The sequence below is a fragment of the Dreissena polymorpha genome, chromosome 8 (assembly GCF_020536995.1).
Source record: "Dreissena polymorpha isolate Duluth1 chromosome 8, UMN_Dpol_1.0, whole genome shotgun sequence".
Taxonomy (NCBI): Eukaryota; Metazoa; Mollusca; class Bivalvia; order Myida; family Dreissenidae; genus Dreissena; species Dreissena polymorpha.
Window position 1 is genome coordinate 82,096,236 of NC_068362.1, and position 17,112 is coordinate 82,113,347.

Below are 17,112 nucleotides of genomic sequence, written 5' to 3' on the forward strand. Positions count from 1 at the left end.
TCTATATCTGCTTATTAGATGTATGAGTTACACACCTTAAATGCCATTAACATTTCAGTTAATTGGAGCCATGTGTGTGGTTCCTTTTTGTTAAATGACTTTCAAATACAACAAGTATTTTTTTAATTGCACTCTATTTTGATAGAACTAATTTTACAAATATCATCCAGTTGAAAAAGAGCATGATATATAAATCAGTTGTCTTGGTTGTGTTTCAGCTATACCTCAACATACTTTGGTTATAAATATTTAATCATTTCATGGCTGTGAAATATTGTGCTTCAGATATAATGTAACATACTGGGGAAATGCCTTCTTTGGCGAAGGACATGCATATATGTCAAGCAAAACATTCGATTGCTATGGAACGGAAACATCTGTGTTGAACTGCAACACTTCTGGATCATGCCCTCATTCCAAGGACGTCGGCGTTCGTTGCACCAAAGGTACTTCATTATATATATAATCATATATATATATATATATATATATATATATATATATATATATATATATATATATATATTGAACAGTGAAAAACTAATGTGCGATTATATTTGATCGTTTAGTTGACCTACAAGTGCGTTTAGTCAACGGCAGCAAATCGTCGGAAGGACGCATGGAACTTTCAATAGATAATGGTGTTACTTGGGGAACGGTGTGTGATGATGCGTTTGACAATCTGGATGCAGCGGTTGTGTGCAATATGCTTGGATACGGAAGGTACTAACAGCGGTATTTCGTCGATCTTAAGCAACGAGGTGAAAATGTACTTTAGTGCGATGGGTTAAGGGCTCACCCTTAATACCATGTAAACGGCATATAATATATATGTTAACACTCCATATATTGCGGTCTATGTTTTGTATGGGTAAATATGTGATTCATTTTTGCCATTACCTTGACACATTAGAAGAACATAAAATATTGGTGCATAGCAGATTCATACAGATCACATATGTCTATGCAGTTAGCAATTGTTTGCCTTAAACAGTGCGTATGGCTCTTTAGTGGCCGTTATCTGTTAGCAGGGAGTTAGGATAATATGGTGTTAACTGTTTCTCTAATATAAACCCGCGTATTTATCCAATATTGTTAAATTGATTGCTTAAATAAAATCTTTTACAGTAATAAACGCTATATTTTTCATTAAACACCATATCTTAATGGTGGTTCTAAATAATATCGAAATTGCTTACCGGTCACCAATTGAGCCCCATGCAAATGCGATTGAATACGACCCCGCAACACTATTCCAACAACGTGTTCCTTTTCTGCATCGCCTCTAAATAGAGTCATTTATTTTAGGAGTGGTGCTACTGCAAAAGCAAGCGCTTTCTTTGGAGCAGGCCAATCCACCCAGTCAATTCTTCTGAGTCATTTGTCGTGTAACGGTCATGAAAATACAATCATCGAATGTAACAGCAACGGATTAGGTGTTCACAGCTGCGGACATGGAGATGATGCGGGTGTTATTTGCATTCCTTAAGTGAGAATAGGCTGAATATAAATTTAAACCAATTGTTAATATGACTATATAAACTGATTACCATAGCCAAGAGAGTAATATATCGTTGTTTAAAAGAAAGTTATCAATACGCAGAATGTAAGTTTTAATAATTCGTTACTTAATAAGTACCCTTAAAAAGGACACGAAAAAATAAGGTTTCATATATTTATTTTTTCCAGATAAACTGACAATTGGGATTCACGACTAAATACTGAAACTTTCCAGTATAACTGGTACTCTGTATAAAATAAACTTCTGAATCTTTGTTGAATTTTGAACTGTTATTCCTTTCTTCTGTTGAAATTTGTGTGGAAAGATCATATATTCCCTACTTTTAAACGATACCGGCCACTATCACTGTACGGTCTAAACATACATTAAATACCATGATTGGCAGTATTCACCGGCAAGCAATGTCTAACGAGATGTGACCCAATATAACGTGGTTATATGTCTAGGACGTACCTTATTTATTTACGACATTAACCTCATATGGAACCAGTATCTTGCATGGTGAAATGTGTTTGTGTTCACCAGCAAATATTTAGGGAAGTACAAATCCGCCTATCGTTTAAGTATTCCATACTCACGCCTATCACATTCACTTGCACTTTGTCACTAATATGATTATTAAAATGCATGCATATTTAATTATCCTGTCACGTGCCTTTAAATAAGCCCGATATCCAGGTAACCTTATATCCCAAAAGATATTAGGCTAGATGACCACGTGACTTCGAATATCCATCAGTTGCTCCCCGCGCATGCGCATGCCTTTACTATTTCTATTATTAAAATATACTTTTTTTTCTATAAATAAAATACCAAGTACATGTAAAGAACTGTTAAACATTATTATTTAAACAGCATACTTTCGTCTGTGTGTATTGAATTAATAATGAGTAACTAAATTTCTGTGTTGTTTAACAAGATGGAAGCTAGCCTAAGCGCTTTGCATGACCTGGCGTCACAATGTTTTTTTATCGCGCGTGATGTTTCCCATATTAAATATTTAAACACAAAATACTCCAAAACTAGATATTTTAGCAACATTTCAACGAATATTGTAAATGTGACAGGATAAAAAGAATACTAGTTTGGTGACGTGGATGGAGAATGGTTATCTGGCTTGTCGGAGGATCTTATCGGGTTCGCCTTCGGCTCACCCGATAAATTCCTCCGACTTGCCAGATAACCATTCTCCATCCACGTCACCAACCTATTATTCTCTATATATTTTACAAGAAAACCTCGCAAATTAGATGCGTTAGAGCGAAAGCACACTGCACAGATTGTGGTGATATTATCATGAAAAACGAGTTCAAAGTTCGTAATATTCGTAACGTTGTTTCGTGTACTCGATATAAGTGACTGAAGAACCAAATGAATTGAAACATGTGTAAACACGGGCGTGCATTGTTTCAAGATATCGCATACAGTAATATACTAATCTCTTGGTGTTTTATTGATTGCATTGATTTTATAAATTTCTACTGCCGTGTCAATCTCACATCAATGGCTTACATTTTCAGAAAGAAGATGAAAACTTAAAAGTAGTTTGGACAAACTATGCGATTTTATATTCACATAAATTAGTAATGTAACACTGGAAGACACACTGAAAACAAGATTGTTTACAACGGGATTTAAACTATTTACGTGTAGGTCCTGCGAGTACGTTGAGAGTGAATGAGGCGATACGAAGACAACTCCGCCAATCAAAGTTTTCTTAACAGTTGAACGCAATGTAAAATAAATATGATTGCAATGTCAATTAACATTTGCTTTTCATAATAACATGCTCATAATAAGATAAAGGCTATTACATAATGAATATCTTTAACGATATTGTTGTATAACTTATTTGTAGTGCAGTAAAGACTAGCATAAGAACGAGCAAATTTACGTTGCAAAGTTATTTAATTTAAACATCATTCTTCGTTTATTAGTGTTAAAAATGCAGGTGTATCAATAAAGTTTCTGTAATTATAAATCAATAACTTCGTTCTTCTAATTTTTATGATATATGCGCCGTAACCCCTTTTTATTTTGCACGTACGTGCCTTCACATGTGCGCATGAAGTCGTTTACGCGAGAAAGCTTCAACTCTTCCAGAAGTGGTTTTTATTTGGAAATGGAACTATCAATGTGTCGAAATGCCAAATCATAGATATGAGGTGCATAGTTTAATCCAATCATTTAAGATCTCTGTCGAAATTTGGATAACGGTACGTGTCGACATTTTTTTGCGGCAAGGCAAGATTTGTTACAGAGTACTTTAAAGACGACACATTTATGTTTAGAACGCATTTGATAGATATGACTGACCCTTTCAATATTGAAATAGTAGTCTTTAAAAAAGCGGGTGTATAACGCGTGTCACTTATCTGTCGGTTTGTAGGTCGGTCGTTCAGTCCGTAAATCGTTCGATTTCGCGATATACCTAAAGAACCATGCAGATTAGTATTGTGAGTTCTTGTTACGATTCAAAGGCGCCTTTCAATATTTGTTTAAACTAATCAGGGGCAATGGTACAGGGGGCCTGGTACATTTCTTTGCATTTATCGTTTTTAGTCGGTAATCCTAATTTGAATCATTATATTTTGTTCTTCGTTGACTCAGGTTATCTCGAGTATGCTCTGACCTAAGATCATGCACATTGGTGAAGTGGTTACTTGGGAGGAAGGAAATATGTCTATTTATCTTGATATTAACGGACCAAAGGACAAGCTCGCGGGGGCTTGTGACAGTGAAATTAGTCTTCTTACTTTTTATTTTATTTTGAGAACGATCGTGCTTTCATTCATGTGAACTCATACCGTAGTATACGGTTTGACCCGGGTTAAAACTTAAATTAAGCTAGAATCTATTGAGTATACCTTAAGTACCTATCAACTAATTAAAAGATTATAAATAATTATTAAGTACGTTCCTCCGTATATATTCTAAATAAATAGTAGATAGTTACTAATAAATAAGTAGGTACCTATCAAATGATGACTTTGAGTCGTTCAGCGGTGATGCTATGAACACGAATTCACATCATTAAGTTGGTATCTACTGAGTTGCGTCAGATAGAGGTCGTATGTTGACTTTTGTTTGCATCGTATAATAAACATTAATTTAATAAATCGATTATTATTGAGATGTATAGTATACTTTTGTTTTTAGGTAAACTACATGCATAACAAGCCTGTAATTACATTTTGTGTAAACATTAAATCTTTTCTTGGGATTGCACAATTCTATAAACTGAATGAATAATTACAAATCTGGCTTCGTGATATAAGGACGTTTCCTAGGTTACACTAAACCGAACAGATTTCGAGACTTCTTCTTTTGATCTTATTAACCTTAGGCTTATCTATTTGTATAGTTCAATAAAAAGTCCCCCTTATGTAATTATGGTATATATGGAAATAAACTAACGTTGCACCTGCAAGTGTTTATTTCCGCAAAATACCATAAGTTATCTTAATTTAAAGTAGTCGAAGAAACGTCCCGGTCGGGAAACTAGGGGAATCCCCATATTGGTTTCCTGACCGGGAAACTCATGGACAAAATTTGCATTTTTATTCCCGATCGGGAAATAAAACAGCAATTTTATGAAGGGTTCAGAAAATGGATTGGGAGAAAACTTTAATATACAAAAAATCTGTTTTCAACATCGCCTTTCTGTAGAGAAAATACATATCTAAATTTTAACATTTTTTTATAGACCCTGTTGTTTTTTTTCAATATAGTTTTTTTTTAATAATCTACGTAAAAATGGTAAAATCAGTGGTTTCCCGAATTAGAAACCAAATTTCCCTATCGGAAAACTATCGGAATTGACAGTTTCAGAGGTTTCCTTATTGAGAAACATAGTTTCATAATCAGGAAAAAGTACATATGTATCCAGATAATGTATACGTGTATTATTTCTAGACATAAACACAATTATGGCATCAAAAGTTGAAGGTGGACATTTTCCTCAACAATTTGGCACTAGTTCTATGCATTTATACTGGAAAATTCAGCCTAATCAGAAAATTGTCCAAAGAACTTAAATCAGAAAAGTACAAAAGCCCATTAGTACCACTGAAAATTAAAAAAAAGTTCGAAGTCGTATTAACGCAAATAAAGACGTTACTACGATTACAAACACGTAATAACGCAAACAAACGCATTATAACGCTAATAAACACGTAATGACGCTTAAAAGGCGTAATAACGCCAAATTGAAAGGCGTACAAACGCTTAAAAGGCGCAATAACACTAGAAAAGGCGTATCTGTTTTGCCAACTGTAAATTGATTCAAATGTTTTTAATAGTATGATACCTTTGCAATGTATAAATATATGTCATATAATAGCTATGTTCCTGGATGAGTGATTTAGAAAAATAAATAGTGTTTATTTAATTTGGCGTAGCTCTTTTACATCACGTTTGACGTAGATGACTTTATAATTTATGCAGCAGGAGCATTGAACACTAATCGAATTAGGAAAACACATGGTTATTATAAGACACCTATAATCGAGCTAGCATTACACATTTAGTGTTGTATACGCGACAAGGGCTTTAATGCTTTTGGGTTGTTGTTGTTGTTTTGCAAAAAGGGTCCTTAAATATGGTTACATGTTAAATGCATCAAGATACTAAAGTGCATTCATTTACATGCTGAAAATGTGTTTGTTAAGTATCATCCCTCTAGCAAAACTACTATAGATTTACGTGTTACACAGTTTTACAGTCCTTTTTTGCTAAATATGGGTCACAACTGTGCATACGTAAACATGATCCAAAATATCCAGTGGTGCAAGTGCACATGCTGGTTAATATATGTTTATACAGTTTCATCGCTCAAGCAGCATTACGTATCGCATTACGAGAGAAACAAGTTCAAATTGTATTTTAACTGAAAATGTGTTATCTCTGTTGAACAAGGAATACATTCGAAAAAATATATTTTTTGTATATCTTGATTTCACAAATTTTAGTTTAAAATGTACGTTTCTAAATAATTAAATTGATGACAAAGATTTAATTGTCGTTTTTTTAGTTGTTAGTTGCATTCATCACATACAAATAAACTTGTATATTTCATTTCGGTTTATAATTGAAAAATCTAGCCACGATACTTAAGGGGTGTTGCTGCAGTTTTGCTGATTTTTTCCATCTAACAGATTTTGTCCAAAATTTATATTTAAGATATATATACAAATACTATATGAAAAATGAAATAAACACATAGGTTCACCGGCCTTGTTTAGATTTTATTCACCATTATGTAACATGTACTTTTTCAATAAAACTGAAAAATCGCTAATTGCGTAATAATAATTATGGATATTGCCTATGAACGGGTTGATCTTAAAGGCAATTATCGATATTACTACGATGCAAACGCGCAATCACGATGATAGTAGCTTGAAAACGAAAACGCGCAATTACGACAGAACGATGACGATAAGGCGATAAAACCTCGTGTTGTCACCATCGTACTGTCGCATTTTCACCATCATAATGCCGTTATATATTGCGTTTTCATTATCGTACTGTCGCGCTATCATTATCGCATTGCCGTTATATTGCTTTTTGATAATCGAACTGTCGCGTTATCATCACCATTATGACGTGTTATCGCCATCGTACTGTCGCCTTCCGTAGTGGATGGTTACAATAACAGCATCGTCGCACTATCGAGTATTGCGTATAAAACCAATATATTCATAGGGGATGCCAATAAGTTGATTCCGTACATATGTCGGTTGCCTATTGTGGCTTTCAGGGACGATTTCGAGAAAGACTGAAATTGTCTTTACAAATTCAACAAGCAAATTCATTGAATTGAAATTCCTTTGCCAATATTCTTCTGGACACACAAGTTTTCTGGACGGATGGACAACGCCAACATGCATCATCCTCTTATCCATATATATACTCATACCAAGTTTCAATGAAATCCGCCAAAGCACTTCCAAGATATGGCTCCGGAAACACACAAAAACATTTGTTCAAGACATAAAGGGTCATAACTCGGTTATTATCCAATGGTGTACAATGCCGATTGGCATGCATCATCCTCTCATCCATATATATACTCATACCAAGTTTCAATGAAATCCGCAAAAGCACTTCCAAGATATGGCTCCGGACACAAAAGTGCCGGACGGACAGCCGGACGGACGGCCAACGCCAAAACAATATCCCTCCGCCTATGGCGGGGGATAATAAACTCAAATGTACTCATAACGCCTTGGTTTGAATTAATGTCTTCAAAGCAGCCATCACTTTATTTAGTACACAAGGCGTTATAACGCCTTTCTAAAGCGTTTGTACGCCTTTCAAATTGGCACACACTTGGCGTTATTGCGCCTTTCTAAGCGTTTGTACGCCTTTTAGTTTGCGTTATTACTCCTTTTTTAGCATCTGTACGCCTTTTAGTTTGGCGTTATTACGCCTTTTTAGCGTTTGTACGCCTTTTACTTTGCGTTATTACGCCCTTTTTAGTGTATGTACGCCTTTAAGTTTGGCGTTATTACGAGTTTTTTTAGTGTTTGTACGCCCTTAAGTTGGCGTTATTACGCCTTTTTTAGCATTTATACGCCTTTATTTCGCACTATCATGCCTTTATTTCGGGTAATTACACGTTTATCAGCGTTATAATGTATTTATTTGCGTAGAAACGCCCCTTTTCGCGTTGATACGTTTTTGCACTCTTTTATTTAAAATGTAAGTGGTACTAATAGGCTTTCGTAGAAGAGTCCACAAGTATGAACAGCAATTCAGTCAATTCTGATAGTTTCCCGATGAGGAAATTTGGTTTCTAATTCGGGAAACCACTGATTTTAACATTTTTACATAGATAATACAAAGTGTGCAACCTTATTGAAAGAAAACCAGGGACTTAACAAAAAATTTGCACGGTAAAAATTTAGATGCATTTCCTCTACAGAAAAGCGGTGTTAAAAACAGATTTTGTGTATATTAAAGTTTTTCCCCCAGCCCATTTTCTGAACCCACAATAAAATTGCTGTTTTATTTCCCGATCGGGAATACAAATGCAAATTTTGTTTATGAGTTTCCCGATCAGGAAACCAATATTCCCCTAGTTTCCCGAATGGGAAGTTTCTTCCACTGTAAAGTTTCCTTGTAGGAGAAGCTTTTGTTTTTCCTTTTGAATGCGTGTAACAGAGTACGGTCCAATTCCAATACAGCCAGAAGCGTCGAAGAGACACATTCTATATCATATTCGATATACATATTCAAAATCATAAATGATTTTTAATGACAATGCACTAGGTCGCTTTAATATTTATAGATGTGACACACGTATGCAAACTACCTATTAGTTATTGTACTGACATTTATTTATGTTATGTGTTTCGGATGCTTGCAATCCGTGAAATGCTGTTTTTATTCTTCATCTTCATTCTTCAATAGATATAATGCACCTTAAATAAAAACAAAATATGGTATTTCCAAACATAATAATTATTGCTTGTTGTTGGTATTTAATGGACACGAAATATGTTTTTGTGTTTAAGGTATTTATTGTGGTATTACCCGTCTAAAAGAATCATTGACGACTACTACTATTGAGGAGTAAGACGTTTAATGATTTAAAATAGTACGAACTTGTGTTGGTTATGATGTATGTTAAGTCATTTCCAAAATTTTCATTTTAAATATATTATTGATAAATGTTTCATTAATTTATATGTTCTATTTTTTGGGATGGGACAACAGCCATTTTCTTCCGGTGCTTCTTGTGTTTGTTTTTGATTTTGTGTTTGTATTTCCATTCTTTTGTGGGCCAAGCATAACACATATAAACTTTCACTCATTAAACTCTATAGCTACTGTTCTATCTCAGAACCCGATTCCAACCCAAAACCAAAAACTCAAATAAACAATTTCTATATATCACATTGGGTTAATGATTAATGTAGAGAGGAAAAATATATGTTTGTATTCGTTTCGCTTATTGATTAATAACCTGGTATTCTTATTTTGTGCATAACATGTCGATCATGTACTTTCACAGGCAAGGCCGATGTAAAAAGCAAATTTGTGTAATTAAACGATGATTAATTAACACCTTCACGTTGATCCGCATTTCGTTGTCAACGGAACTATGATGCTGCTCAGTTTATATTCGACCTTCAACTGCGATCTTGAGCTTCACCCTAGGATTCTTGAACTAAAAACACCGTTCCACTATGCGTAATATTTATGTTGAATAATCCTGTAATACGGGAATGGTAATGTGCAAATATAATCCGAAAACCATTTCAAACGTGCATGTGTATAAAGTATGTCCTCTGATACATGTAAGTTGTCAGGCATTTTACAAAGCTGAAGTTGTTGTTATTATGATGCACGTCTGTGTAGGTCTCAAACACACAATACGCGGTAATAAATACGTCGAATCCAGTATAAGTTTAAGTCGAGCTGATTGTGTTTCGACGAAATTATATCGCTACCCACATGGCTAGTACATAATCTTTGAATGATCGATCGGTGTTATTGTCCTTTTTTATTATTCACTCACGAATTTTTATTTTCTGAAAAGTTCATCGTATTCATTATGTTGCAAACGGTTATTCTTTAAATAGAATCTGATCTCATGTATAGTCTTTATACAATATATAGTAAACTAATCGCTTCATCGGTGGATACATTGTCTGGTAAAATTACACATGAGCGGCAAGATTCCTTTAATAACAATCATGTTAATTGCTGTATTTGTAAAACTTGTGTTGCCACAAAGGAACTTTTAACTGTTGGCGTAAAACTTGGATGTCAGTTTCGGTACTGTTTCATCATTGTTCAACAAAAAAGCGTTGATATTTACGCCTTTTTTAAGATATTCTTTTGTTGCTGACAAATAGAAAGAAAGGCCGTTATGTTTTTTCAAAGTGCAATACCGACATACCTTAATTATAAAATAGTTGTACGGTCGTGAAAATATATGTATTTAATTCATACGTAGAGAGGTCATCCATTAATTAAAATCTGATCACTTTGCCGAATAACAAATCAGAAGGCAGTACATGTACTTGATATATATGCAATGTCATAAAGAGTCAAACAAATGGTTAGCCTATGGCATATTGGCACATTTTAACTGAAATTAGACGGGGCAGATATTTGGCGTCTGTAAATTTTTTTATTTTTTTTTATTCAATATCATACATATAATGTAAACATGTATATGATCATACAACACAGTGATTGTATAAAGCAATAAAACTCAGACATGTTATACAAGATATGCTAATGTATATATATTTTTTAGAGAGAAAAGAAAAGAACAACAGAGGAATAGTTATGAAAAATGATGAGTTGTATAAAGTCGGAAGAAAGCATACTGTATTTGTGTGTTTAGTTGTATATTCACAATGATCTTGTCAGATTGAAAAAAAATAAACAAAACTATTTTAGAAAGATAAAAATAAACTATTTTAGAAAGATAAACTAACATTAGAGCGAAATGTATATACGTGGACAAAACATTATGAGAATTTAATCCGATTCCATTTTTGTTCAAAGATTTGTAATGTGTCATTACTGAGGGCTATTTCTTTCTCAATCTGGATTTTTAGTTTAAGACTATGGACAAAACAATTAAAATTTGGTACTTGTTTTTTGTACTTCATGTTTAAGATAAAATATTTCATCAATATAACCATAAAATTCACAATATTATTACCGTCTATTGATTTCAATGAGTTAATTCCGAAACTTACATTAAAGAAAGATAGTTTAACGTTAAGTTGCTGTTGTTCAAGAAAAGATGTTAATTGATTCCAAATAGGCTGGATGTAATTGCACTCCCAAAAAAGATGTTCTATAGTTTCAATGTTTTCACTGCAGAAGTCACACAGATTTAAGTTAGATAATTTTCATTTAAAGAGATATTTATTTGTAGCTATAATTCTATGGATGTATTTATATTGAAATTTCTCAGTGTGCTTTCAATAGTTGCTTTATATGGCATGGTAAATATGTGTTTCCAATTAAGTTCATTTTCTCCAAAAAGGACTTGCCATTTATTTTGGATTTGGGAGTTTTCCGTAGGGTTTTTAATTTGTAGTTTGTAAAATATTTTATTTGTTTTGTTTTTTCTTCCAAGTATGTTTTCTACAAATGTTGTTTGAGTACATGGTGTATTATTTGTATTGATTTCAGATTTAATATGTATGGGTATGCTTTTGATTAGTGTGTAATACTTTAGAAAATTATTTGAAGGTATTCCGTATATGAAGCATATATTATCAAACGAGTAGAAATCATTAATTCTATAGTCATATAATTGGTCGACATATTTAATGCTTCGTTCAAACCAATCTTTATAGAAAAACGTCTTATTGTTTGAAGTTATGTCTTTATTGTTCCATAAAATTGTTTTACTGCTGGTTTGGGTTTCTATGTTATGAGTGACATCACTCCACGCTGATAGAACATCAGACAGAAATATGTTTTCGTTTGCAATTTCATGTAAGATAGTATTGCTGATGTTACATTCAAAGAGTAAGGAGTCACCATATTTTTTTAGGATTTTCTGGTAGAATAATTTCCATTTACTCGTATTGGTATTATCTAGGTATCTTTTAACCCAGCTGCATTTGATTGCATTCAAGAATGAATCAATGTTCGTTAATTGGATACCTCCATTTTCTACAGATTGAATTAACTGAGTTCTTTTTATTTTATCAGGCTTACCATCCCATATGAAGTTAAATATTGCTGATTTTATATCGTTAATAACATCATTTGGTGGATTTGGGAGAACTGTTAAATACATATATTAATTTAGGAAGTGCAAACGTTTTCAATACTGTGTTTTTTCCGATTAGTGTAAGTTTACGATGATGCCATGATTTTAAGCAGTTTTAAAATTCTGTAATTTAGGTAGTATGTTTTTAAGAACTGTATGCTTTTCATTATTTGTGAAAGTAATTCCTAACGTTGTGGCTTCATCGGATGTCCAATTAAATTTCCTTTCTTTTTTATATAGAACATTACTTTGTTTTAATTTACCTACTCGTAGCACAGTACATTTACTTTTGTTTAGTTTTAGACCCGATGTCATTCCGTAAAGGGTTAGCGACTCTATAAGGTTATGGAAAGAATCGTAATTGTCGTTTAAAAAGTAAGTTGCATCGTCAGCAAATAGGGATTGTTTGATTTCTTCGTCAGGTTCTAGTGATATGCCTTTTATGTGTTTATTTGATTGTATGTGATGGGATAGATACTCGATGCAAATAATAAATAGCGATGATGAGAGTGGACATCCTTGTCGAACCCCCCGTTCGATGTTAAAACTGTTGGAAAAGAAACCATTGTTAATGATTATACTATTAATATCGGTATAGAATAGTTTGACCCATTGAATGAGACTTTCACCAAAGTTCATATTTTCTAAGCAGGAGAACATAAATGAATGATCAAGCGAATCGAATGCCTTTTCAAAGTCTGCAAAGAATATTAGACCAGGACTATTTGAATTGTTGAAATAGTTTATGCATTCTTGGATAAGACGAACGTTTTCACCAATGTAACGTCCTTTTATGAAACCAGATTGAGATTTTGAAATAATTGATGGTAATATTTTTTTATTCTGTTTGCTATACTTTTAGTTGCAATTTTCTAATCATTGTTTAGTAAACTTATCGGGCGCCAGTTTGATAAGGATTCTAAGTTTTTTCCAGGTTTTGGAATAAGTGATATAATACCTTGTTTTTGTAGCGTAGTTAAGTTTTCATTGTTAAATGAATAGTTAAGTGAATTAATTAGATGTGTTTTTATATCATTCCAGAATATTTTATAAAATTCGATTGTGATGCCATCAGATCCTGTGCTTTTGTTATTTTGCATTTCTTTTAGGGCTAATCCACATTCATATTCATTAAGCAATCCGTCGCACAGTTGTTTTTCCTCCTGGTTTAAAGCGTGATGTGTATTTTTAAAAAGGGTGTTATTTTCAACATTTTTTCGTTTATAGAGGGTTTCGAAAAATAAACGTTGTTCTTCTAGTATTTGAGTTATGTTTGTCTGTAAAATTTAAATGCAAGTTAAGCTGCGTCGAATATAATCTGTATACCAGTTAAGATACTAAGATTTTATTAGAATAACACATATTACACAAACGCTTCTCAGACAGTTGCACAATTATATCCCAATAAGTATTTTATAAAAATTATTTAAAAAATGTAAAATGTGTTTTAAACATCAACATGATACATTCCATATCATATGTGTATAACTTGAATTATTTCGTCATTTAAATGACATGAATATTTAACGAGAGCGAGCAAATAGAACGTCCCTTAAAGAGCGTTATATATTAATGTGATTGTAAACAATATAGGACACAAATCTAAAAAGACAAACTTATAAACAATAAAATTGTCATTCAAGGTAAATAATTCAGCAATACAATTGCTATTCACATGAAGTACATACTAAGCCAATGTATCAAACATTCTGCATCAATATACGTGTTTTGAACTTATAAATGAATTTTGCTTTCTTTATTATAACAGGTGCATAAGAGTTATACAGATATTCAGATGACGACACATCGTGCCGGGCCGGCTAGCTCAATTGATAAATCAAAGGATCGCGGAATCGTAGTATTTCTATAACACAAAGTTCAGCAATTAATCTTGTTTTAAATAAAATCAATACATTATGAAAAGAAATGATTTAATGTAAAGCAGACAATAAAGTCAATCTGCACTTCATTTTGAAATCAAGTTAAAACTTTCAAAATATTCAAGGAAAGAAGCTTTAGATCAGGGGTCGTATTCCAGAAGCATCTTAATGTAGCGCACCCGTAATGGACACCTATCCAAATATAATCGAATCTATTATTTTCTTAATCAGCATCATTTCACTGAACTACATGCACATTTTAGGTAGTCTTTCCATGCTTTGTAAAAAAATATACTGATTTTTTCAAAACCACCCCCACACTCGGCTTTTGTCCAGTTTATGTGCACCCCTGGGGTAAATGCAAGTTTCATAATTCATCCAGATTTCCAAATATAGGCATGCAGTTGGTGTGTACAGATGCAGTAAAGGTGTTTAAAGTTAAACAACATGAACAAAGTTTTCTTTTACAGACATTTATTTTGTATAACTTGTTATCTATGGAAGAGCGCCATGAAATGTAAGTGGGGTCAGGCATGTAGAAATTGGATTGGTTAAAAACAAAGTGTCATAAAATTCAAAATAGTATCATTCAAGTAATTTTTTAAACTTAGTTTTTATAGATGCACTATATTCAGCAAAAATACAAAGAAGTAGACAGATTCACCGTTTACTTTTTGAAATAAAAATAAAAATGCAACATGCATGGTTCGTATTTTCAGCAGTAAATCACCCAATTTAGCCATAACGTTACTTTAATTTTAAAAATTGAAGAATGTGCATAAAAATTGCAACCTATTTAACAATAAACATAGTTAATATGCCATATTAAATCAAATTACGTTAGAAAAGAAATAAAACGCGTCGCAAAAAAAGTATACGTCGTCGGCAGGATTCGAACCTGGGCGGGAATATCCCAAAAGATTTCTAGTTTATCGCCTTAACCACTAGGCTACGGCACCTAATATAAGGCTCTTCAACATTCGAAGAAATCGCTGGATATCATTAGGGGTGCGCTATCTTAAGTTAATTTTTATTCTTATCCTTATGTGGAAATTTCCCTTAGTGTTTTATTTCATATTGCAATAGATTGGCGTCAAGATATATATATTTAAATCACATCATTGTGCCAATGTTATTTAAGGAATACGGAACAAACATGTGCTTCCTAATTTAGTAAAGAAATACAAACTATTGTTATTTTGAACTTAAGTGAACTTATTTAAGAAATGACTTAGAATATTTCTGGAATACCACCCCTGGATACTTCCCAAGTACAAAATAGTTATTGTAAAACACGATGGATAACTTTTTGCATCATACGTAACAAAAAGTTATAACAATATCTTTACTGTGTTTGACGGGATTTCGAAATGAAATTGTCTTGCGTGATCTTTATAACAAGGTTACGTGTCAAGCGCAAGAATTGTGAGGCATTATTTAAGGTCAGGGTAATAGCTGGTTTAAGCTTGAGTAGGATGTTTCGGTGGGCAATCGGTGCTTTTGCATTAAGTGGATTCACCGGGATGTGATAGACAGGTCCCGTCGCACATTAATAAATAAGAATGCAGCTATAATGTAAAAGTGCAAACGTTGCAATTCTTTATGAATGCATGTGCTGTTTGCATAAAGTTTTACCTGGAAGCGCTCTGTCGTCAATGAAATGAACATGTTACAAATTAAAATTTGCATTAAGTTTAAAACGAAACTTGTACCGTGATCATCAGCCATAATACTATGAAACCGGATTCGTTATACCTTGACTTAAGCTGTATTTATATTTTTCACATATAGATGTCGTTATTTATCTCACCTACGTGAACAAGGAAGTGATCCAAATTTACCGCGTTATGGCTCAGATGATAAGAATACAATTTGGCTATAAATTTAACTTTCGTGCTAAGTCACACGCGCATTATTTGATATACGAGTACATTTTTAGTTAACAGACACAGAACATTACCATATATCTACCACAAGTTATTGCAGGACTACTAATGAATATTTTGCAAGTGACAATGTCGTTTTAATGTCCACATATTTATATATCTACGCGATCGCTTTCCTCTAGAAAAGTAATATCGACCTAGGCCTTCTTCATCGGTTAACATCCTTCTCGTCGGAGGGGGGGGGGGGGGGGGGTAACAATCATAAACCGTGTGGCTTATAATTTTGTCAACGTCTTCGTCTTCAAAGTGGTAACACGTACAACGGAAAAGAAACGAAACAGGTAACCACAAAAAGGAGAGAAGACCGGGTACCTGTGTATTACTCAATTGAGTTATTGTATACAACAAACACAATATTTTTCATTAACCAACTCTTCATTAACGAATATTTTTCATGTTTTTATATTTTTATGGTTACAGATAACTAGGACACGGCCATTATACGATATCCTGTATAAGCCTTATTTGATTGCTCAACATTTTGATGCAGTTGTTTTTACACTTCTTACACGCAAATGATACTTGGGTCGTTACAGCTTACTATAACACACCCTATCGACCAGTCGCTTTTAAAAATTGAAAAAATCAACGTATCTGTTACGTCATAAGAACGTTTCGATTCTCCAAAATATTAACTGATATAGTCAGAGCAAAAAATGGGAAGCGGAAATGTTATTGTTTCTTTTAATTAAAATGAACGTATTTAAATTTATTCGAGGATTTAAAAAGGTATACAGTACACGGTTAGTAGGTGTTGATCATTTATATTTTGACTGAGCAACACTACTTAAAGTTTATTAGAAAAGCGGTATTTGTCCCGTAGTACTGATCACCCGTAGAAAAAGATTTTACAAGTAGACGTTACTTTAGACGTTATTATTGAAGCATGATGCGATATCCAACGACGTTTGCTTCCACAATTAGACTGTGCAGAAAAATATCTGGACCTCTTAAGAAGGACTGATGGACAGATGAAAGCAATTAAAGAGCAGACATACTTTTATTTTT

The 17,112-nt window shown here is 33.2% G+C and overlaps 1 protein-coding gene across 3 annotated transcripts in view; it reads left to right on the forward strand.

The window, feature by feature from the left end:
* LOC127842822 (deleted in malignant brain tumors 1 protein-like) overlaps window positions 1-3,060 on the forward strand; it is a 70,830-nt gene extending 67,770 nt beyond the window's left edge. For 2 of the 3 annotated variants that reach the window (XM_052372569.1, XM_052372567.1), the window contains 4 exons: window positions 286-446; window positions 570-723; window positions 1,309-1,489; window positions 3,043-3,060. In XM_052372569.1, coding sequence (XP_052228529.1) covers window positions 286-446; window positions 570-723; window positions 1,309-1,489 — 496 coding nt within the window. In that variant the 3' untranslated portion in view covers window positions 3,043-3,060. Of the gene's footprint in view, window positions 1-285; window positions 447-569; window positions 724-1,308; window positions 1,490-1,689; window positions 1,776-3,042 lie in introns of those variants that run through there. The other variant, XM_052372568.1, reaches the window with a different exon arrangement.
* Window positions 3,061-17,112: the final 14,052 nt, after the last annotated feature.